Source organism: Cololabis saira, chromosome 7, assembly GCF_033807715.1.
Source record: "Cololabis saira isolate AMF1-May2022 chromosome 7, fColSai1.1, whole genome shotgun sequence".
NCBI lineage: Eukaryota > Metazoa > Chordata > Actinopteri > Beloniformes > Belonidae > Cololabis > Cololabis saira.
Window position 1 is genome coordinate 23,739,027 of NC_084593.1, and position 22,368 is coordinate 23,761,394.

The window sequence follows — 22,368 nt, forward strand, 5'->3', positions numbered from 1 at the left end:
ACAGCAAGTCAACAACAATAATGGACACAGACATTTCCTTTTCAATAAAAAAAAAGCGAGCCTATAAAACAAACTACTAGTTCTGCCGGTTAAAGTTTGGAAAACTACACAAAATCTAACAATTGCGATACATGTTAGGCTACCAACATAATCGTACAACCATGTACTTAGAAGCAAATATACAGGACTGTCTCAGAAAATTAGAATATTGTGATAAAGTTCTTTATTTTCTGTAATGCAATTAAAAAAAAACTAAAATGTCATACATTCTGGATTCATTACAAATAATCTGAAATATTGCAAGCCTTTTATTATTTTAATATTGCTGATTATGGATTACAGTTTAAGATTAAGATTCCTAGAATATTCAAATTTTTAGAGATAGGATATTTGAGTTTTCTTAAGCTGTAAGCCATGATCAGCAATATTAAAATAATAAAAGGCTTGCAATATTTCAGTTGATTTGTAATGAATCCAGAATGTATGACATTTTTGTTTTTGTGATTGCATTACAGAAAATCACAATATTCTAATTTTCTGAGACAGTCCTGTATATGTTGCACTGAACAATATGAAGCAGGTCATCAATTTAGAGGGAAACAAGCCGAGTGCAGACATATAAACACACATGTATTTAAAAAAAAAACAAAAAAAACCCCCAACAAACCAACCTGTAGCTTGTCTTCATGATTTGTGTGAGTTGTGGACAGGTGTCTGAACTCCTGTGTCAGTCTGAAGCAGTGCCTCACGTGCTCAGGAGACACAAAGTCCTCTGCCACTTTGATACAACTGTACAGGTTGTGTACCTGAGAGGAGGAGAGCGAAGGGGAAAAAAAAACATCATCAGCCTGAAATCAGAGCATTCAAAAGTTGACTTTATGCTGCATTACGTCATGCGTCTGACCTGGTGTGGAGCGCCAGCAGGGATAAACACAGCATCTCCTAAGAACTGTACAATGGCCCAGCCCTGGACACCATATTCCTCATAGAGCCTGCGGCGGAGCACCTGGTCCAGGTACCAGCTCTGGTCGTGAATGGGGTCGTGGTCTGGAGGGTTCTCCTGACCTTGCTCTTCTCCCACCTGACAAAGGTAAGGATATATCACATGGCTTAGAAAAGGATGACATATAACAAAAAACAACAAAAAAACATAAAAATCAAACAGGAACAGTTATTGATCCTTTGTGAAATGCAATAACTGCTGCAAACTCGACCCGTTTTCTGTATCGTCATTAATAATATGTGACCCTGACTTTATATTACTGAAAACGTTGGTCGGTAACAGTTTAGGGAGCTAACACTAGGGCTGCACGATTCTGGACAAAATGAGAATCACGATTTTTTTGCTTAGAATTGAGATCACGATTCTCTCACGATTTTTTTCCAATATAAAATGTATTGCACTTATTACTTTAACTTTGCAACAGCTGAACAAAAATATAATAACAATAAACATCTCTTGTCTTCTTTACACAAACCTTTGAATAATTTAAACAATAATAACAATTTTGAACAATATTTGTTCCTCCCTGAGTTGAACACCCTTTCAGAAAGGGGACTTGTAACAGATCCTGTAGTTCTGAGGCAACAAATTATTCCTCTGGCTGCTTTTTGCTGTAATAGCTGACATTGAACATAAAAACAATAAACATCTCTCTTGTCTTTAAATAATTTTAACAATAACAATTTTAACAATATTTATGTGCAATATGTGTCAGGTGATGAGAAAGGTAGATGTTTCTCCAAATGTAATCCACAATCATTAACAAAATATAACAAACATGACAACATGATAGTTGACCATGACAGGACTACAACAACCTAGAACATAGGCCTAGTCCTTTTTTTATGCAGCCATCTTTAAATTTTTTTTTTTTTTTTTTTTTTTTTAAAATCGTCGTCATTTGGAAATGAGATCGCGTTCAAGCATGAATCGAGATCGCGATTTTTTAACGATTAATCGTGCAGCCCTAGCTAACACCAACCGAGAGAAACCTATACTAGCTCCTGACCTTGCGGAGTAATTCCCGGATCTTCTCAGCATCCTTGGCAGCATAGATGTGCCACAGAGCTCCAGGTTTCTCCTTTCCCTCGTGAACCCTCCTCTTCGTCATTTCATCCACGTCGCCCTCGTCAATGGTGGTCATGACCTCTGGAAATTGAAAATTAGCAAACAATGCACATACACATACTGGACCCCCAACATTCATCAGCAGTGTCTCCATAACCTCTTACAGTTGGGCCTTTTTTATTTGGCCACATATAAATCAACATTTAGAATTGTATTCATTGTGTTTTTTAAAGCATTTAGTCCATTTTCAAGAATGGCAGTACATTAGCATCATACTGGGAGAGTGATTAAGACTGTAACTGAACATATTTTTCATCTACAACAACATAAATCCAAAACAACTGAACTAATATTCATTTATCATACTGCTTGGCAAAATGGTGCAGAGTTGTAGTTCTCAACTGGTGGTTCATGACCCAGCAGATTGAAAACATTTTCTAGAGCTTCTCTTAAGCTACTGTTAGCAGCTGCACGAGACGGCTGTTAAAGCACAACAAGCATCCTAAGCGTCACCGCCAAGTATTCAGGGTTTAGACACAAGAAAGAGAGAAAGAGAGAGAGAGAGAGAGATTAGCAAGCAGCAATAGAGGGCAAGCTTTTCAGCAGTTTCAGTTCTTATGAGACCTTGATAATCTTATCAAGGTTCCAGTGTGGCAGTAACCCCTCAGAGATTAAAAGCACCAAAATTGTTTGTGTCCTGTATAAAAACAGGGGGCTCAAGACCACGTGTCAAGTTTAGATTTGGTAGATCAAAGCTCTGCTTAAAAAAAAAGGATTTCAATGACAAATGCTCTAGGGAACAAAGGAAATGATCGTGGTTATTATGTAGTTGCCCAATCAAACATCTCTATGAGACTTTCCACATTCCTCAGCACAGACTTCAGTTGACAAAAGAATTTTAAAATCTCTCAATTCAACGCTACCTCACTGAAGAAAATAAGCCATAATGCTTTAAAGATTACATGCATAAACGCAGCTCCAACTTTGAACATTTGGCAGTGTTAAATAAACAACGAGCAGGCAAGAAACAGACAATTATCACACCACTGTCCCAAATTAGTGAGAAGGTTTGTAAAAGGGTTGCCACAGGATTATAGAGTCCAATGGGAGGAAAAATGTTTAAGAAATAGAGAAACACAGCTGGTGCCTACACAGTTTTGCTGCTTGGCCCCAAGATAGCAAGACCATTGTTTATAATATATCAAAGCACCATAGTTTCATTAACCCTTACATAATGTTTGAGTAGCACCATAAGACAAAGACTCTGCGGCCAGACCAGTTGAGAACCACCGGGGCATTTAAGAGGACGTTTACAGACTGCACAATCACATTTACTGACACAATGTTCACATCCACAGCCTACGCTTGACTTGTAGAACAGCTACAACTATTTTCCTACGCTTTTTTATCGTCTATTTTTTTTTAACTATTGACTGATTGGCACTTTAGAAAGTGAAAAAACAAAATTACGACATTTGATATATGTGTCAGTGGGTCTTTTTTCCCCAGCCAACCCAATAGTGTTTTTCTCAATTATCTAACAATTTGCTGACATGTACGTGGGTGATGCAAGTCAACGTGTATTAGTAATGTAGGCTTGAGTGTTGGAAAAATGTCTATTGGTCTTCTTGTAGATTATTCATTTACAGTTTTGAATTCAGTTTCAAAGCTAAACCTTAGTGTGTCACTTGACACGTGTAAGAAAATCTTCTGGTCCTAAGAGGGGAAAGGACTGGTGCATGAGGTCGGTATGTCCACAGTTAAACTGTTGTGTCGAGGCTTGGCTACAGAGGATCTGCTCCTGAAGGTTTCCAAACTTTTGCAAACTAATAGGGATAGATAAATGAATAAAAAATTTAATAAATAAGTTTTCTTAGGAAAAGAAACTAAATTGATTCGGTAGTGGCTTTGTAGCAACTTTAGTCAAAGTCAATATTTTTCCATGATCTGTAGTTACTTAGTCAAGTTTAAATACAAATATCAACTTGAGCAATCTTGGCTGTGATTATCAACATTTACTGGCTGTGCTTTGAGATCTGGGATGGATAAACCCTTTTCCTGCCAATAGATAACTTGTCATCAGATCTATAAGCCTCAGCTGCCACTACTTCTCTCTGAACACAAATTGACAAGAATGTTTTTTGTTTTTTTCATATGGTAAATATAAAAAAGGCATACTGAGCACATGAGCATATTTTTATGCATTTTTATCCTTTTTAATTACATTATTATTTGTTAACTAGCAGCCATCTACAAAAGAATTGTCATATACACCAATCCCTTGTTGTGTCTGTGTGTGCGTCAGTCGCTGTCAGGTATGAAAACAAGCCTGCAGGGACAAGAGGGATGACAGGTCTAAACGCCCTTCATTCAAACTTCTCCCACAGTCAAAGGACCAGAGCACTGCGCACCCAAAGCAAACAGGAAGTAAAGATGGTTCCAGTGTGAAAGCCACATGATATCTGAACTCAACTCAAATAATGAAATTCATATTTCTGCAAAGCTGACAGCTTTAACCTGACCCTAAACTCAACAATAGAAAAGTAAAACTAGGATCTTCAGAGGGTAATTCAATGCCGTCATTCAGTTTAACCCAAGTTGGTTTAAGATAGAAATCTTAAGTGGGTTAAAGGACATGCAAATGTACAAATTGCGGGATGGGTCCCGGTGCTCTGGCCCCTATTGCATAGATAACAGAAGGATGGAGCGCAGGAGTGAAAAAGGGGAATTAGTCAAGAAGAAGGGCATGCTACTCAAGTGAAACAACTGAAAGTCTACACACCTTTGCGTCCAGAGATTTCTGCCTCTGTAAAGGAGAGATTTTGCCACAATGTAAATGAGTGAGACCCACTGGAGGGTCTGTCCAGTGTCCTTTCCAAGCACATCAAACCTGGAACAACTACAACCTACAAGTCTAACCAGGATATTCCTGGAAAACTTTGATAATATCCACAACACTGTTCAGAGGGCGTTAGCCGAAGGAAGAATGAGCAATAGTGTTTGAGAAAAGTTTTTTTTTTTATTATATAGTTTTAAAATGTAAACAATATCTTGGATTTGGCACAGTTGAGACATTTCCACAATCAGTATAAAAGACTAAATAAAAATATTTGTGCATAATAAAATTGCATTTTGGGAGGCAAGTAGCGATTTAAAAAAAAATAGTTGCTTAAATAATACTCAGGGGTTCATAATTCATGTATGACTACATAAAGAGTGTGTATGGGTGTGTTTGTGTGTGTAAAGATGGGAAGACAGACAGAGTAAAAGTGTGTTCAAGTCTACTGACCTTCCTCCTGGTTATCTTCTCCATGAGGGACGCCAACATAAACCATGACGTTGACCGCATCGGACACATCCAGATGGAGGTTAGTCGTCCCCACCTTCCTGTCTTCACTCGAGATCAAGCCTGACAGTAAAATGAAAGCAAGAAAGTCAGAAAATGGAAGAAGGTGAGGACTGTACTAAACCTTGCAGACTTAAAGAAGGGGGGGGGGGGGGGGGGAGAAACAAAAGTCTATCAGATAATTCCTCTTACCATAAGCGTTGTACATCTTTGGTCCAAGATCAGGACGCACAAAAAAATTGGGCAGACGGGAGGCGAGGTTAAGACGACCGTCTCTTTTTGTGTACTCAGGCAAGGGGAGGTTTTCCATTAAATCGTCAAATCTGTGAGGAGTAGCATGAGTGAAACAATTAAACTCAGAGGAAAAGTCTTTTATCACACATGAAAAAAAAAATGTTTTACTTCCCAAAAAATGCTGAAGCTAAAATAAGAGTAACAACAATGACTACGTTTACATGCAGTCAAAATTCGGGTTATTGCTAATATTCCGGTTACTGAAACATTCGCAATATTCCGTTTACATGGTAATTAATCATTCGGGATATCCCGATCAAACCAGCGACGTGTGGAGAACGTCATGATGCAATTACCATCATTTCCGCTTCTTCTTCCTGTATCCAAATTCAAAACAAATGCTGCTTCACGCAACTTTTCGCTCACCTTCTTGTAAATCTCGCTATCCCGGTACTTTCTACCGTCTACAAATGCCAAAATGTTCATATCCTTCATTACATTTATAAAATGATTAGTCTCCTCCTCACTCCAAAAGTGTGGCGTGGTTTCTCCCTGTTTAGAAGAACTTCCTGGACTCAAAAGACCAGCAAACCTTGCGAACAGAGCATGCGCAGAAAACAAATTCATGTTCCGTTTGATCGGGATATTCCGTTTGGCGTTTATATGACCGAATATTTGGGTTTTAGAAGGAGTAACCCAGGGATCATATTCGGATTTTTAAAAACCGGAATATGAGCAAATTCGGGTTATTCAAAGGGGTTATTGGTGTTTACATGGCCGTGCAAATTTGGGTTATTGCTAATATTCCGGTTTTAAAAGAGTTATTGACTGCATGTAAACGCAGTCTATGGTTCTGCATCTACATTTTTTCAACTTCATGTGACAATATGATGTGTATCATGCTGTGATTGAAAACCACATCTCCAAATGAATGGGTTCCTCACCTTGTGGGCATCATGTCCCTAAAGTCTTCACCTGGAGGCCAGTCCTTTAATTTCAACACCATGGGTTGGCCATCAGCATCTTGCAGTCGTTCTGCATTTACAGAAAATACAAGACATTTGATTGCCACAGGCGAGAAACACTCCCGTAATACAGCTGGCAGGCAAGGTCAGTTTGATGAAAATATTTGTGTACTCACTGGCGATCTTCTCAAAGCCATCCCAGAAGTCTCGCACCTTCACGTCAGAAATAATAGCACAATTTCTACAGTTCACCAGGTCTACATCCTGGTCTCCAAACTCCTTGCTGAAAGCGTCAGGCCTCCACAAATGACCTTTCAGGCGTTTATGTATCCCTGACACCAACACAGGCTGGGAACAAAGAGCACATGACCAGGCTTAAATGCTTGCTCTCTTGCTCTCCTATATCCCCTGATTTTATCTATTATTTTTTCATTCCATGCTTATACGAAAACAATAAGTTAAACTTTTAATTCTTACTTGTCCCTGCTTCCAGCACTCTCTGAAAATCTTCCAGTTGTTGCTGTTGCCAGGATCTTGTAGGCAGAGGAGTCGCCCATCACAGAGCCAGGAGTGTGAGGTATGTGGCTCCAAGACACTAAGACCCATTACTCCATCTTTACGAGCCCCCAAAACGCCAAGTTCACCACCTTCAGAGGCTCCAGAGCGACGGCCCTCCGCCTTTTTAGTCTCCACAACTGAGGCGATGATATGATCCAGGAAGTTCGGCAGGCTGCTCTTCAGCTTGTCACTCTAAATGACCAAAGATTCATTTTTTCAGTTACCTCTAATATTTATACCATTAGAGTACTTTTGTTTTAGATATGTATGACACATCAGCCAACCACTTATGACTATATCTAAAAATAAAGACTACAAATGCAATAAAATGTCATCATTTGTGAACAGATTAAGATACGGCTGATTTGATCATCTTGTCTGTGGAAAAGAAGGACTCTGCTGTTTCAGAAAGTAGTCTTGCTCATAAAGTGTATTACAATAAATGTTAACGTACAGAAAACAGCAGAATCTACATACAGTACATACAATAACAACAAGATGTGCAATCTGTCTACCTCATAAACGTCCTACCTGCTTTTTTTGCACTGTTTTTCTTTCTTTTCCCGTACTGCACTACTTTTATTTTTCATTCCAATGTATATACTGTTCATATTTTGTAATTATATATTTTTTACTTTTTTTTACCCTTTCCCTGCATATGTGTGTTGAGTGTACTGCTGCTGCACAAAGTGAATTTCCCCATTGAGGGAGAAATAAAGTACAATGTAATCTAATCTAAGTAAAAATGATGGGATAAAAATAATACATACACTTGCTGAGGTAAAAACTGAAGGGAAAGGTACGCCACTCTCCCCAGGGCCCTGAGGCAGTTTTCCCGGTCCAGAGTTGAGCAGGTCCCGGAGACTTGAGCCCTCAGGTTTAGACTGGGTCATGCTGGGGCCCAGTAACAAGCTGTTAAATAGCTTCGGGCTGGAAGCTGAAGGCTTTGACAGGGCACTGAGCGAGTCCAGGCCAAAGGGAGGCCGGCTTTCTCGACTCATCATGGAGCGCAGTGAACCAGATTCTGGGAGAAGATGGTGACAGGACAGTGAGGTCATTTTAAATCTGAAACTACTCATTATTTCTGCACTATGTTGATAGAGGGTCAGCAGAACCAGTTTCCTACTTACCCTTAGTGTCATCCTTGGCTTTCTGTGTGGCCAAATCGGCGAGCCAGTGGAGAGCAGAGCTGTTTCCCTCTCCTGATGACCGTGAATCTTTGACTGAAGTCTGGGTGACATTACAGGGGGAAGATAAACCAGTGGTGGTGCTGCTGGTACTCCCCACGCTTTCCCCACCCCCACTGTCTGAAGGCGTAGTTGTTTGTGTATTTTCTGTTTTGATCACTGATGTCTCTCCCTCTGTTTTTGGAGAGATGCCTGTACCAGACGCTGAAGCTGCAAGGCCACCGCTGCTTGATGTAGACTGCTTAGATAAGCAGATGGGATAAAAAAAAAAGGATAGCACAGCTTTCAAGTTAAACAGTTACACAAATGCAGTATTGAAAAAAAGTGACAGGGCAAGACAGTACCTGTGAAATCCCATTGGGGGCAAGAGGGCGCACTAGTGGCTTTGTGTGGCGACTAGCACAGGGACAGTTGGCTTTAATACCCCATTTCCCTCTGGCAGAGTGCACCATGTCACCTATGTTGTAAAGAGCTAAAGGAGAAAGCAACAAAAATAAATGTTTACATTTGTTATCACACCCGTAAGAGATCCTATTCACTTCCAGATACAGATTTATTTACTTATTATCAAATCATATTACCTGTCCCAGGTATAATTTGTGTAGGCATGAGGTTTTGTGGCTCATGAGGTTGACCTTTGGCACACTTTAACCAAGAGAAAACGTCATCTTCTGGAGTTTCATCCATATCTGAAGGGAAGAAAATGTAGTGAGTTGAGTATTTACCTCTTACTCAAGCTGCTATAATATAAAACCTCAACATATCTCGTCAATACATGCTCTGGTGCTTGAAATAAAAATGAGTTAAAGTAACGGAAATGAGAAGAGCCCCTAGAAGCTATGTAAACTTTTGAGAGTCCCTAAAAGCTAGCGTTATTTACCTTCTCTTGGCCTGTTTCTGCGCAGCCGATAACAGTCGAGGCACACCCCAAAGCCACACTTGCGACACACCCAGTGGATGTTGAACAAGGTTGTTTCACACACATCGCACATTTCTCGGACACCTCGCACCGCCCGTTTCCACGCCACTTTCTCTGAAGGAAAGAAGCAAAAAAATAAGGTCATATCTGTGGTAAATGATTCTGGGAGGCAGAGTCAAATGAAGAGCAAATAAAAACAAGACTTAAATTAACTTGATTTAACAAAAATGAACCCTCAAACTCAGCGGAGATGTCTGGAGATAAGGTCATACTCACGGTGAGGCTCCACCATCATCATGGCCTCCTTCTCAGACATGACCAACTGACAGAACTGATCTCCAACATTCGCCAGGATGTACTTGGATGTATCGAGATCGAGGCCCTCTTGGACAGCTGGTGCAGGTAACCACAGACCCATAGCCATGGCATCACTCTGTTGAGGACTTAAGAAGCCTTCCACGCGTAGTATACCTTTGCGTGTAAAAGCCAACCTGGTTGAAGGCAAAACAAATTAATAAAAGGTTAATTGTTCCTGTTATTCTTAAGGCGGTGATCCAACCATGAGCATACAGTCTGTACCTTCTAAAGTGGAAGAACCGACAAGCAACATTAGGGTCGTCGTCATCATCGCTCTCGTCCTCTGTATTTCGGTATTTCCGGTAGCGCTCCAGTCGGCATTCGCGGCACTTGTGCAAGTGAGGAGCCACACTGATGCAGGAGCCGTCCTGAAGAAAAGACTCACCGGACTGCTTCAGACGGCGCACCTTGCTCTGATCTTTCAGCACAGATTGGCCCACTGGAAGAGACAACTCGGTGTTAATTCTACTTTTTAATTTAGCTTGTGGGCAAAATATGTGTCTGAAGGTTCATAAATATGGACCAAAAATAAATAAATTACCTTTGAAAGGCTTGTTACGTGGACGGCCCTTAACAGCCCCTTGGGCCTTAGTTTTTTGCAGCAGGGCTCCAGCCTTGCCGCCCGGAGGCCCTCCTGGTTCCTGGCCTTTCTCGGGGCCCTCCTCATTCTCACTAAGGTCTGACAGGTCACTGTTGCTGCTGGAGTCAGAGTCACGTTTAGATGACTGGCCTCTTTCCTCGAGGCTAAACTTCTGAGACTGGCTCTGGTCAAAAGACACAGGCACTTCTTCCATTTCACCAGGGTCAGTACTTCCAAACATGGGGCATCCCGAAGTGGATGTGGGCATCTCATTAGCTTCTTGATCCTCCTTCACAACAGTCCTCTCGCTTATCAGTGTCTGAGATGAGGCCGGTGCAGGAGAGGAGGTTGAGCTCACTGAACCAGCTGTGGACATTGCTTGGAAATCTGAGGACAGAATTCCCTTAGGTGGCTCTGCCATGGTGAACAGGTTGGGCTTGCTGTCTGAGGCCACACCCGGACTTTGCGGCTCAGTCCCAGTAAGGCCAACAAAAGATGTGTGTGATGTTTTATCCCCGTATGCCAGAAACGGATTAGCAGACTCTTTGGAGGCCTGTAGAAAAATGTTCTGGTGGCTATTTGAGGAATTAAAACTCGACTGCAGTCCTAAGCCTCCAGCAGAAGTTCCATCGTTACTGTTCTGCTTAGTTGCACAAGCCACACCAAGACCACCGACAGTTAAGCCAGAACCCCCCTGGAAGGCTGATGATTTGTTCAACACACCATTTCCCGCTGGATGGGCTTCAGGCACTTTAGACAGCTCAGACTTTTTCACTCCGTCAGTGGAGCTTGCTGGCTTGAAAAGGCTTGGAGGCTCTTTACTCAGACTCTCAGAAACTGCAGTAAAGTAATTTTTGTCCTTGGACTGAATCTGACCAGCATTTGCGCTTGGACTTGTGGCAGAATTCTGGGTCATGCACTGAAAAAACAGGTTCTGGTCTTTCTTAGTTGAACTCTCATTATTACCTCCTCTAAAGCTGAAGCCAAAAGACTTGGGAGTGTCCTTGCTGGCTGTGGTAGGAGCTCCATTGGTCTGAGAGGTGACATCTCCAAATACAGAAGCAGTCGGGCCAGCTTGGGAAAAACTAAATTCCGATGCAGTTTTGGATCCCTAAGAAACAAAACATGTAAATTTAAATATTAATAACAAACCAAGGTGATTTATTTCTGTTGGGTCACTCAATGACATTGGCATCAGTAATACAACTGAGACTATGTTCAGACTAGTCCACAGCGATTTCTAAACTAAACCAATCTGCATCTTCATAAAGATCTCCCTGCATATTATACTGCTGTAAACACCTATTAGGTGGCTACTGGTGCTCACTTGGCATGCATGCACTAGTGAAAACATTAACGAATAAATCAAATAAATCAGTGCAACAACATCCACTAGATATGAATTTGGCAGATACATTTTCAAAATTGAAATAAAATTGGCAGTGGACCAATTTTTATTCTATTTTTTGAAGGTCAGATTCACCAGTTGTGTGAATACCAGCCGTAAATTGTTGACATATTAACATTGACGTAGTCTGCTTGACTACGTCTTTTGTTATTTTTTTTAAAAAAAGGAGTCGTCACCTGGAAATCGCATTTTCCCATAGTCCAAAAACATGCATGCTAGGTAAATTGCTCATTCTAAATTGCCCGTATGTGTGAGTGTGAGTGTGTCTGGTTGTTTGTGGGGACTGCGGGTGGAAACTAGCAATTCTGCTAAAACCTGGTGTATTAACACTGCTTAATGTAGTGTTCATGAATATGCATTGTCCCGTCTAAATAAACTTTGAAACTTGTCGGAAGTCGCATTTTTCCTTGTTAAAACATGTACATTGGTGTTGGACCTCAGTTGAAACGTGCCTGAAAATCTTTTCTTTTTTTTTTGTTTGGCCTCTGTTGTTTAAACCAGAATGCCCACAAGGGTGCACAACCAAAAACAGGAGATTCTGATTCTGCTCATGTGATGTCGTCACCACAGGAGGGAATCTGCATAAGCCCAGCTCTGTTCCACCACCTGAAATCCCCTGCTTAACCTGCCGCGATGCCGTCACATTACTGACGAGTGTTGCGATTGATGTCTAAACGTCGCTCCGATGACAACTACGGCACTCTGTTGTTGGTTGCCAAAATCAACACAAAAGTGTTTTCAGTGGTCCTGCATGGGCGAACCAAGCTACCACGGACCAGTGGATTACATTCATTTTCAGTAACAATGTTTTTGCGACTCTCCCTGCCACTCTTTGTTTGTGCTAAACATTTTGCGCCTGAATGTTTGACTAATTGGGGACAATACGAGGAGAAGATGCCATCAAACCTGCGTTTAGGAAAGTGGGGCAACTCACCTGCAGTGCAATTGTTAAGTTTTGCTCCTTGTGTAACTTTATGCTTTATTGTGTAAGAAACCCTGCAAAGACGGTAGACAGATCGGGCTAACACTAGATGCTTACTGGACAAGTATAAACCTTGAAGCCAATGTGATTCTTTTAATATCTCCAGGTGCATTGCTCTGCAGCATGGATGCTTGTAAACGGCTACACGATTGTTTTTTATTGTTCGTGTCTGAGCAGAAGAACACCATCACACACAGCGCTACAGTATCAATGATTGACTGAATGCTGTAAACCGCAGCCCAGTCAGGATTGTGATTCAACATGTTTTGGAGTGCATGCATGTACTGGGCGAGCCCCCATTCTGGATCTGTCCTTCCTGCGGCCAATCAACGCATTCCTCTTTAGCATTATTATAATAAACATCCGGAACCGTCAGAATCTTGCATCTACTCACGCAAGAAAAATTTGAAGACAATTTAAGGGAGACTGGACGCGTGTGAAGACTAGGTGATGACCCCTTTAAAGGACTTTGTGGATATATAATTCAGTGGTTAGTGCCACGGTTGGTTAAACCTTTAAAAGTTAACTGTTTAGCTTACCTCAGTCAGGTTCCCCCAGGTTGGCGCTTTAGGGCTTAAACCCACGGATGCAGACAGCGCCACACTGGGGCCACTCTCTTGCGACCAGGAAATGGTGACAGGCCCCGGGGAAACGAGGGCAGCTGTTTTAGAGAAAGTGGACTGGCAGGCCTCTTCTCGGTCTGGTTGTGGGGAGGGGGAGGCTTTTGGGGCCGGAGCTCCAGGAACCAGGATTGGCATCTGACCTAATGAGGGAAAAGATGTGGTGGAGAAAGGGGAGGGGGCTGGTTTGAGGGGAGGTGGAGTGGGGGTGTGAGTAATGGTGGTGGTGGAGTCTGCTGCTCCTTGTGTTGGGAGCATACGACCATTTTCTTTGACATGCGCAGGATTACGAAGAGAAGTAGTGTTTGGCTGGGCCATCTGGAGCGGGGCGTTTGAGTTTGGGGATGATACTCTCCCCTGAGGAGAACTTCCCTCCACAGAACTTCCATTCTTGATTGTGCTGCTAACTCTTTCGCCAGAGTCTCCAGCCCAGATCCCCATCCCTTCCACTGGAGTTACGTTGGAGTCACCACAGCTCTGCGCATCCGTTTCAGAATCTCCAGCTCCTTTAAACCGTTTCAAGTTCAAATCATCCTCACCCTCGGAGGCAGTTCTACGTCTGCGCCCACCATCTCCCTTCATGGTTTCACTGTCCCTCCTCCGTCGCCCATTCTTTCCAAGCTATGAAGAGAAAACGGTTGGGAATAATTATATTCACGCAATTTCTAAAATCCGAAGCTCAACATGTGTCCACCTGTGTACAAAAATACTGAGTAAAAGCAGGTACATTTCCTAACTTACAACTCGCCATGCATTTCATGCTTGTTCAATCACAGTAGGGGAATAAAAATGATAAAAAATGTGCCTCTCTCCCATGGCTGTGCAAAGGAATTTGCCTGCACTCAACACTAGAGGGCATAGTTAATTTATCACTGACAGCGAGCTGTGAGAAAAAGTTTTATTTATATGAATATATATTGGTATATATACCTCCTCTTCTGTTAGCATGACATGTATCACACGAGGATCTACCATCTGATTTTCGTCTCCCTACAGGGAAGAAAAAAAAAAGAATGCACATGATCCTTTCACACAGTTAATGGCAGAATACACAAGATAATATTGTATATTACCTTATCTAAGGTAATCTCCATAATGTGAGAGATAGGGTCATGCTGGGAGACCAGTCCACAGGCCCAGCACTCTTCAAACTCTGGTTGGTACACACGAACCCTGCGTCCTTGAATGGTGTATGAACCTGATATCAAGAAAAACAAGAAAAGATTAAGTTATGACTCAAACATAGCAGCGTCTCACTGTCTGTGTTGATGTCAACCCACATGCAGTGAAGGATTGTAGGTCTTAGGTTTACATACAGCCCTTTAAAAAAAAAGAAAAGAAAAAAGGGCCGTCCATAGCTCGGACACTACGCAATGTGGGAAATCCCTGGCCTAAAGCTTGTGTGAGCCAATAGGGGGCTGAAAACCAAAGAGGAAGAAGCACCGCCAAAAGCAATAATTAACAAGAAATAAAAGGTTAAACCGTAGAAACAATAACTGCACTGGACAACCCTAATTTCAACACTTAGTTTCACCTCACATTGGACCACCAAGACGCGTCCTTAAGACAGCAACAACGCTAAATGACCAACAACAGTGCACCAACAAAACCTACAGCTCAGATAACTGTACAATTCTGAGCCTGCCCCAAGATGCACCTGTGTGCTACAACATCTAGACATTTGTTTAAACCCTTAGGTTTCAGGGCTGGGTCCCATCTGGCACTGAAACCCCATGTGTTGCAGATGTCGTTGTAAATTGCAGCAACTGTCGTCAATGACAGTGGGGCCACCAGAAGCACCACAGCACGCTTCAGGAGCATCCCTACCACTCTCCACTGCTGAAGATACATGCAGTCTATTTTGTGTATCAGCTGCACCAGAACCACATCAATCTTGTGTCTGGCAGGATGTTAGACTGACAGAGAGGATTGAGTCAATTTTTGAAATAAAACAGCACCAGTGATTCAGAAATTAGCACTATATCATTAACGGTGAAGGAGTATCTCAGGGAAACAAGTCAGAGAGTCTCAGGTGAAACTTCGATAAACAAAAAGAGACCAATTATAGAGGTTGAAAAGTACAACATTTTATTTGACACCACCCATCTTCTGTATACCGATAATAGCAGAACGGACAATGCCTTTTGAGTGGAGACAAATTTGAACGTATAATCAGGGCTGCACATAAGTGGGCCGCCAGAGCGCATGCGCCGTCAAAATCCACAGTGCGCTGCCAATCTTGTGCTGCGAAGCGCTTTTGCGTACCAACAGCTGGGGCTCATATTATTGGTTGTGGCCAGACCAGAATACTAATATTAAAAAATCTATTGGGAGAGCTTTTCCCCAGAACTGCCACTCAAAGTTGGTACTGGGCTGGCCAATCACAGCGCGTCCGTTGCTGCGGTGGGTTGCGCAGGGAGAGAGGTAAGGATCAGTTTTACTGAACAAACCCCGACACGTCTCGTCAAAATGTCCAAGAAGCAAGCGCCATTAAGTAATTATTTTGGCGTTCCACCACCACCAACTACAAAGAGATGCCAAACTGAACCACTACCCGTGGATAGAAACAGAAAACGTGTGTTTGCCGAGAAGTGGCTGCATGATGTTACGCGGCGACGCGCACCGTACGTTCGCGCTCCCGCGTATCCTACCCCGTAAGCTCTGCGTTGGTGCAACGCGGAACCATAAATCAGCCAGTGTCCGTCACTGCGTGCAGCAGTTACCTGCGCCAGCTGCTGCTCTCTAATTATGGCTCACAGTTTATGAAAACCCCAAATAAAAAATAAATTAGAGAATATTTTATGAAATCAATAAACAATTCCATCATCCAAATTATAACAAATAAAGGTTTAACATATCTTGCTTTGCATGTAATAAGACTAGGTAATATATTAGTTTCACCTTTTAAGTTGAATTATTGAAATAGATTAACTTTTACACCATATTCTAGTTGAATTATTGAAATAAATTAACTTTTACACCATATTCTAGTTGAATTATTGAAATAAATTAACTTTTACACCATTTTCTAGTTGAATTATTGAAATAAATTAACTTTTACACCATATTCTAGTTGAATTATTGAAATAAATTAACTTTGTAAAGGACCATATTGAGCCATTCATCTTTATAAGTGAATAAATATCGTTTTGCCTATAACTTATTCCTGCATCCCTCTTTTATCGATCCGGCGAGACGGGTCACCGCGTTTTTGGAGGCCCAAGTCACATATCCAGGGGCTCCTCTGAGCACCGGACCAAAATAATTATGTGCAGCCCTGCGTATAATCATGTCTTTAAACACGCAGGTTAGATCATAATGTTGTGGTTCTCATACAACCTTAAAGTGGAAATGAAACGTGCATGTTTTGGCACTGGTAGTGGTCAAATATATTTAAAAAACGACTTTGTCTAAAATCTGATTTTTTTTAATTGTGAAACCCATAGAAATAACACATTTATTTTAGTAGTTTCTACCTAGTTCTCTGGCTAGCGAGCCGCCATCTTGAAGTGACGTCGGTGCTTACGTCACGGGGTTGGTTGGTGCTTTGAACGCTCTATTGGCAAGACAGGACAGCAAGTGGTTTTTGCGAAAGATCATGGATGAGGAGGAGATTGAGAGGACTGTGGAGGTCAGCAACCCTATGGCTTATGCTTTTGAGCCTATGAGACGAGGGAACCGAGCGGTAGTGATGGTTAGGGAGGAAGAAGTCGTGGAGGAGCCGGGTGTTTTGGGTGAGGAGCGGGTCGGCAACACTACCTGGTGTAGGTGTGGTTTATGCACGGTGATGCCCACCGTGCCGGAGTGTATCTGCTGTCAATGATGTCAACGCATCAGAAACAGATGAAAACACAACTAAATATTAAAGCTGACGGCGCACCCAGAAACAGATGAAAACACAGCTAAACAGGTGGAGGCGCAACAGAAACCCAGATGAAAATGCAGCTAAAAACATTAAGGTGACGGCGCACCTACAAAAAAAGTAAAAAAAAAAAATAAAAAAAAAGTACAGCACCATAAAGCATGAACTATAAAAACACCATAAAACTCAGATAGACTAACAGACCACACGTTTCAACTAGCCGATGCCACAATATAAACCCCAGCCAGATCTGGCGTCATTAAATTAAATAAAGATGTTCTTGCCTATTTGAGTCTGCGCCTCCCGTTTCGTCAAAGTCCCGGGCCAGTCCACTCAGCCTCTGGTCTGTCATCAAACCCAGCACGTAAAAATAAATCCTTCAAAAAAAGGGAATGCACAGTGCGTACGGGATTCCGGCTGGCTGCGCCGCTGCATTATACAGTTTAATGCACTGGTAATATGCGCACGACTTGATCTTTTTTTTTTTTTTTTTTTTTTTTTTTTTTTAACTTTTTTGTAGGTGCGCCGTCACCTTAATGTTTTTAGCTGCATTTTCATCTGGGTTTCTGTTGCGCCGCGACCTGTTTAGCTGTGTTTTCATCTGTTTCTGATGCGTTGACACCTTAATGTTTATGTTTGCATCTGTGTTGAGGTGCGCATAATAATGTCACCATATCTGGAGTGCGCCGTGCGCACGTTATCCAATTTGTCACTGCAAAGTTTTGTTTGAGGAAAAAAGATTTTTGAAATACTTATTGGTAGTGGCAGTTTATGGAAATGGACTGCTTTGTCCCTGCCCTTAACCCGGTAAAATTCATTATTACACCCAGGAGCAATGCAATAATGACCTCCGACTTGTCTTTACTCTATTGATCACTAATATAGATCACTGTCTTTATATATAACCGTCTTTATATGTCACTATCTCTATCTATAAATGTCTATCTTTCTCTATCTGGATCTTTTTCTGTCTCTATCTTCCTCTGTCTCTGTCTCTCACTACCTCTACCTCTGTCTGTGGACTCCCGTGAAGCTAACCAACCCCGTGACGTCACGGCCAAGATGGCGGCGTCCGTGCTATGAAAGCTATAACGGGAGTTCTTTTTATTTTTTATTGTATTACGTTTTTCATGTTTATTACATAATTGGTGAATAGAGTGGATATCCATTTAGCAAATAATGTATACTTGACTGACTGCTTCATTTCCACTTTAAAGGTTTTCAGTAAACATGACATCTGATGAAGACAACAACCCAACAGGCAGTGCTCAGAAGCTCTCCACTGCTCAAACACTCCCAGTGAGACCTGAGGCTGTGCTGAGGATGCACCAAAAACGCAGCGCAGCCACAACATGTCATTTCGGTGCCCGGTGGACCTTGGGCTTAAATTCAATCACATTTAAATTAAACACGTGGGACTTGAAGGGATTTTTCTCTGTACACTTTTCCCTCTAACAAAGTAATATTCAGGTCCAGGGTCTCATTTTGTTGTTTTTCTTTATCTTTATTCAGCTAGGAATAAAAATTAAAGTTGGATCCAGCATGTGGAAAGATGGCTTGCATGCACAAATTTAGCAATTTTTTTGTGCCGTCACTAAATACAACACGTTTCCCCACCTTTCCCATTCAAATCTTTTAATGCCAACAACGGCAAACCATGTAACCCTTCACACAAGAAAACACTCTATACTTGCACTGATAAAACAGCCCATTTCACCTTCACTGATAACTTTATTGAAAGTTTAATTATGGGTCAAACACTGTTCAGAAAAAGTTCTCCAGGGACACATTGGAAGTAAGAAAAAAAACAAAAACAGCTAAAGATTTAGTCATACCCTTTCTGAAGATCTCCTGCAGTTCAAAGTCTGTGCGCCAGTTGGAGACGGCTCCCTGCAGAGAGGGATGTTCCAGCAGCAATGGGTGTCTTAAGTCTTTATCAACCTGAATAAGGAAACAAACCACATTGTCTTGAAATGGAAGCAAACAAGCAGCAATGGAGGACAAAACATACATGCAACTTCACCCTACAACATTAGAAACACTATCAGAAGATCAGAAGTCACTGTCTGATAGTGAGAAGTCTAGATGCATTTACAATGATGAACAGGGCAAAGCCAAAAAGCTAAAAAAAAAATTAATAATTAAAAAAATAAATAAATCACGTGAAAAGTTCCAGTATATGCCAATATGCTCCTGATAATTTGATATTAGTTTTCCCAAAAACGCATGACTTGATATTATCGGGGAAGAAACCTCCGTCCTACTCACAAATGTGGCTGGTTTGAGTTTTTTCCCCATTCTCCTACTATGTCTTCATTGCCGTTTTCAAGCAGAACAGAAAACCCGAATGCTACAATGTCAGGAAAAGTTACTGCTGCTCAGCATTTATTAGCTCCAACTTACATAATAGATACTTAACGCTGTCCATTGCTATGTCCGAGCTACATAAAGGAAGTACACTAAAAGAAGCTCAGATAAGAACCCAAACCCACCACCTAGTGTCTGGTGGTATAATTACAGAGCGACATAACGACTGGTAAATATAATTGCAAACTACAACAGGGATCGCATATATCGGCTACCGTAAAACTTCAAATAATGGCCGAGTCCCAATTTGCAGCTGGTCCCAATTATCCACCGGGTGTAGCAAAATATTTTTTATATTTAAAACGCCCATCCAAAATGAAGGCCGGGTCAAACATGATTTTTCTGGTTGCCAAAGAAATATTCTGCCGTATGCAAATATAGCATACCTAAACACAAACAAATAACCTTAAACGAATTGAAAAGTGTGACAATTTCTTTAATTTTAGAGGGATGCCGTGTTATGAAGTTGAGTGGATTTTGTATCAAAGAGAAAAGCACACATTTCAGCACCATGGCCAGCATCACCGCTTCTCACAAGAAATACAATGTTTACTTTAAGTCAAATGTAGTTCGATATGCAGAGCAAAACAGTGGAGAAGCAGCGGCCAGAGAATTCGGCGTGGACAGCAAAAGAGTGATACAGTGGGGGAAAAAAACGGAAAAAAAAAACTGAGTTAGCTACGGAAAACAGCAAGTGCAAGGGGTTACATGGTAGAGGGAGAAAAAATATAGCGGCTAAAGTTGTAGCTTGGATACTTCACAAGCATGCCAGACACCAGCGTGCGCTGCGGAAGATGATACGAGTAATGGGAAAAGAGTTGTATCAGACCTCCAGGAATGACCACCGTGGTCATGTGGTAGCCCCGTTTGAGCTTGGCCTTCGTACCCAAAAGAAGCTCCCTGGACAGGATGCCAATAGCCATGATGTTGATGGAAAAGGTAAATTTGCCAAACTTTTTATAAAACTTTTATTTTTTTTTTTAAATAAAAATAATTTCAATGCAATAATCCATCCTATCCCACCAAAACGGCAGAGAAGGAGTCTGTGCTGATGCGGCTCCTGTATGCATCCCACACAAGGAGTCTGTGCCCAATTCAATTTTTCCACCACTCGTTGCAGTCAGTCTGCGGTCAGCACATCATTCATCCATCCGTTTTTAGATGACGCGACACACACTTAATAAAGGCTGCTCCCAAATAAAACGCAGGTCCCTGTTGATTTGAGCGATTTAAGCAAATAAACGCCCGGGCCTTTATTTGGTGTTTTACGTTATGTGCATAGTTGCTGCGTAGAAGAAGAAAATCACACGTAACTAAGAAAATTACCCTTGGGGGATTAACCAGCAAGATACATGGAACAACAACCTTGAAACATCTCTTAAAACAGTAGAAAACAAGGTTACAAACCTCAAACCTCTGGACAGTTTTATTATCTGGCAAGAACTCAAAATTCTTGTTTCCAAAATACTCCACAGGAACCAGTGATCCTAAACCCACTCTGTCCACTAGTGAGCGGAAAACCTGCAAGGAGATAAGTGGGGGGGGGAGTAATTATTTATATTCTCAGAAAAACTCTTATAAAACTGCTACAACAACAAAGAAGTCAGAAGAAAACAGAAAAACGTGCAAACAAAATGGATATTTTCATAACTGGACAGGGTTTCTTTGTAGTGCTGGCCCAAACAACACTTTATGGACTCTAGAGCTTCAGCAAAAGGTTACTAATAATATTCGAAACTTTGCTTTGCATGGGAGGTTGGGTTGTATGACACGCCTAAAGAGTGTGAGAGAGAACATTTCACCAACGTGTGTGTTACTGAACAAGTGTGGTACACCAGAGCAACAACTAAAAAATGTGGTCCTCATAGAGAGGTGTACAACCACTGCACCAAAGAGTGGTTTTTAGCAAGGGGGAATGCAAATGTGATAAGCTGCTGTGTGCAACATTGAGCAACTAATGTTTAATAGAAACATGTTAAATGGAAAGTAGTTTGTGTGTGGTGGGCGGGGGCTTTCTATGAATAAATGCAATGATGAAAACTTTTACTTGCCACCTGGAGTTTAAAGTGCTGCCACAGCGCTGAGGTCATCCTTTTATCAGCTAAATTAAGTGAAGCATGAAGGCTTTACGGCTACCACTGAGTGACAGATACCCAAATTGAAAACCAAGTGTCCACCTAATGAAAGAATGTCCAGATATCGCAGTGTTTGGGTCCAGCCCTATTTGTTTGATTGGGCCGAAAAAATGTGTCAACATATATGTTATAAATTATCAGAGCATCTCAGTCAGGTTGCTAACACCAACCTGGTTTCTTGTTAACAGAAACAATGCAGTGGGCTGATGTCAAGTTTCTGCCAGGTCTGTGCTCAGAGTGGATATCTGCACTGGAAATGCACCCAGAGCTACAAAAGATGTTTTTTTCTTTAAGACAGTTATATTTTTAAGATGCAGTTTTGTTTGTGGTTGTCTACTTACTTGATAACGATGGCATAACATTTTTCTCTATTACATTTTGAAATCAGGCGATCAGAGATAATACAGGTACTTAATGGCATTTTAGGAAAGCTATGTTCATTAGACAGGAATCTAACCAGCAACCACAACCAAATCACAACCACAAAGTGTTGACATCACTGTCAAAAACATTTCACAGTATATGCATGGCGGTGAGCATTTCACCGATGTTTAAGATAGAATCTCTCTGTAAATTCAAAACCAGTAAATATAAATAAATATAAGCTGGAAAGGTTTTTTTGTTGCCTAGCAGCTGGCACCCAATCCTCTCCTACTCTACCCAACACATCTTCTCTGAAAGCCCTTGAAGAGCAAGTGGAGGATGAGGGGACCAACTTTGTGCAGAGTATAATTGAAATAGAGTTGATGATTGCCCATTATACATGAGACCACACCA

General features: G+C 41.5%; 1 protein-coding gene across 3 annotated transcripts in view; it reads right to left on the bottom strand.

Moving 5' to 3' along the window:
• Nucleotides 1-22,368, bottom strand: part of kdm3b (lysine (K)-specific demethylase 3B) — a 42,362-nt gene that overhangs the window by 998 nt on the left and 18,996 nt on the right. The window contains exons 3-24 of one of the 3 annotated variants that reach the window (XM_061725126.1): nt 20,864-20,977; nt 18,925-19,030; nt 14,301-14,425; nt 14,158-14,217; nt 13,147-13,848; nt 10,179-11,328; nt 9,860-10,076; nt 9,557-9,771; nt 9,242-9,394; nt 8,943-9,050; nt 8,706-8,833; nt 8,305-8,599; nt 7,945-8,198; nt 7,094-7,366; nt 6,793-6,964; nt 6,596-6,686; nt 5,610-5,740; nt 5,361-5,480; nt 4,854-4,877; nt 2,013-2,152; nt 905-1,081; nt 672-806 (exon numbers count right to left, since the gene is read on the bottom strand). In XM_061725126.1, the coding sequence (XP_061581110.1) occupies nt 672-806; nt 905-1,081; nt 2,013-2,152; nt 4,854-4,877; nt 5,361-5,480; nt 5,610-5,740; nt 6,596-6,686; nt 6,793-6,964; nt 7,094-7,366; nt 7,945-8,198; nt 8,305-8,599; nt 8,706-8,833; nt 8,943-9,050; nt 9,242-9,394; nt 9,557-9,771; nt 9,860-10,076; nt 10,179-11,328; nt 13,147-13,848; nt 14,158-14,217; nt 14,301-14,425; nt 18,925-19,030; nt 20,864-20,977 (4,890 nt within the window). Of the gene's footprint in view, nt 1-671; nt 807-904; nt 1,082-2,012; nt 2,153-4,853; nt 4,878-5,360; nt 5,481-5,609; nt 5,741-6,595; nt 6,687-6,792; nt 6,965-7,093; nt 7,367-7,944; nt 8,199-8,304; nt 8,603-8,705; nt 8,834-8,942; nt 9,051-9,241; nt 9,395-9,556; nt 9,772-9,859; nt 10,077-10,178; nt 11,329-13,146; nt 13,849-14,157; nt 14,218-14,300; nt 14,426-18,924; nt 19,031-20,863; nt 20,978-22,368 lie in introns of all 3 variants that reach the window. The other 2 variants (XM_061725125.1, XM_061725127.1) reach the window with 2 other exon arrangements.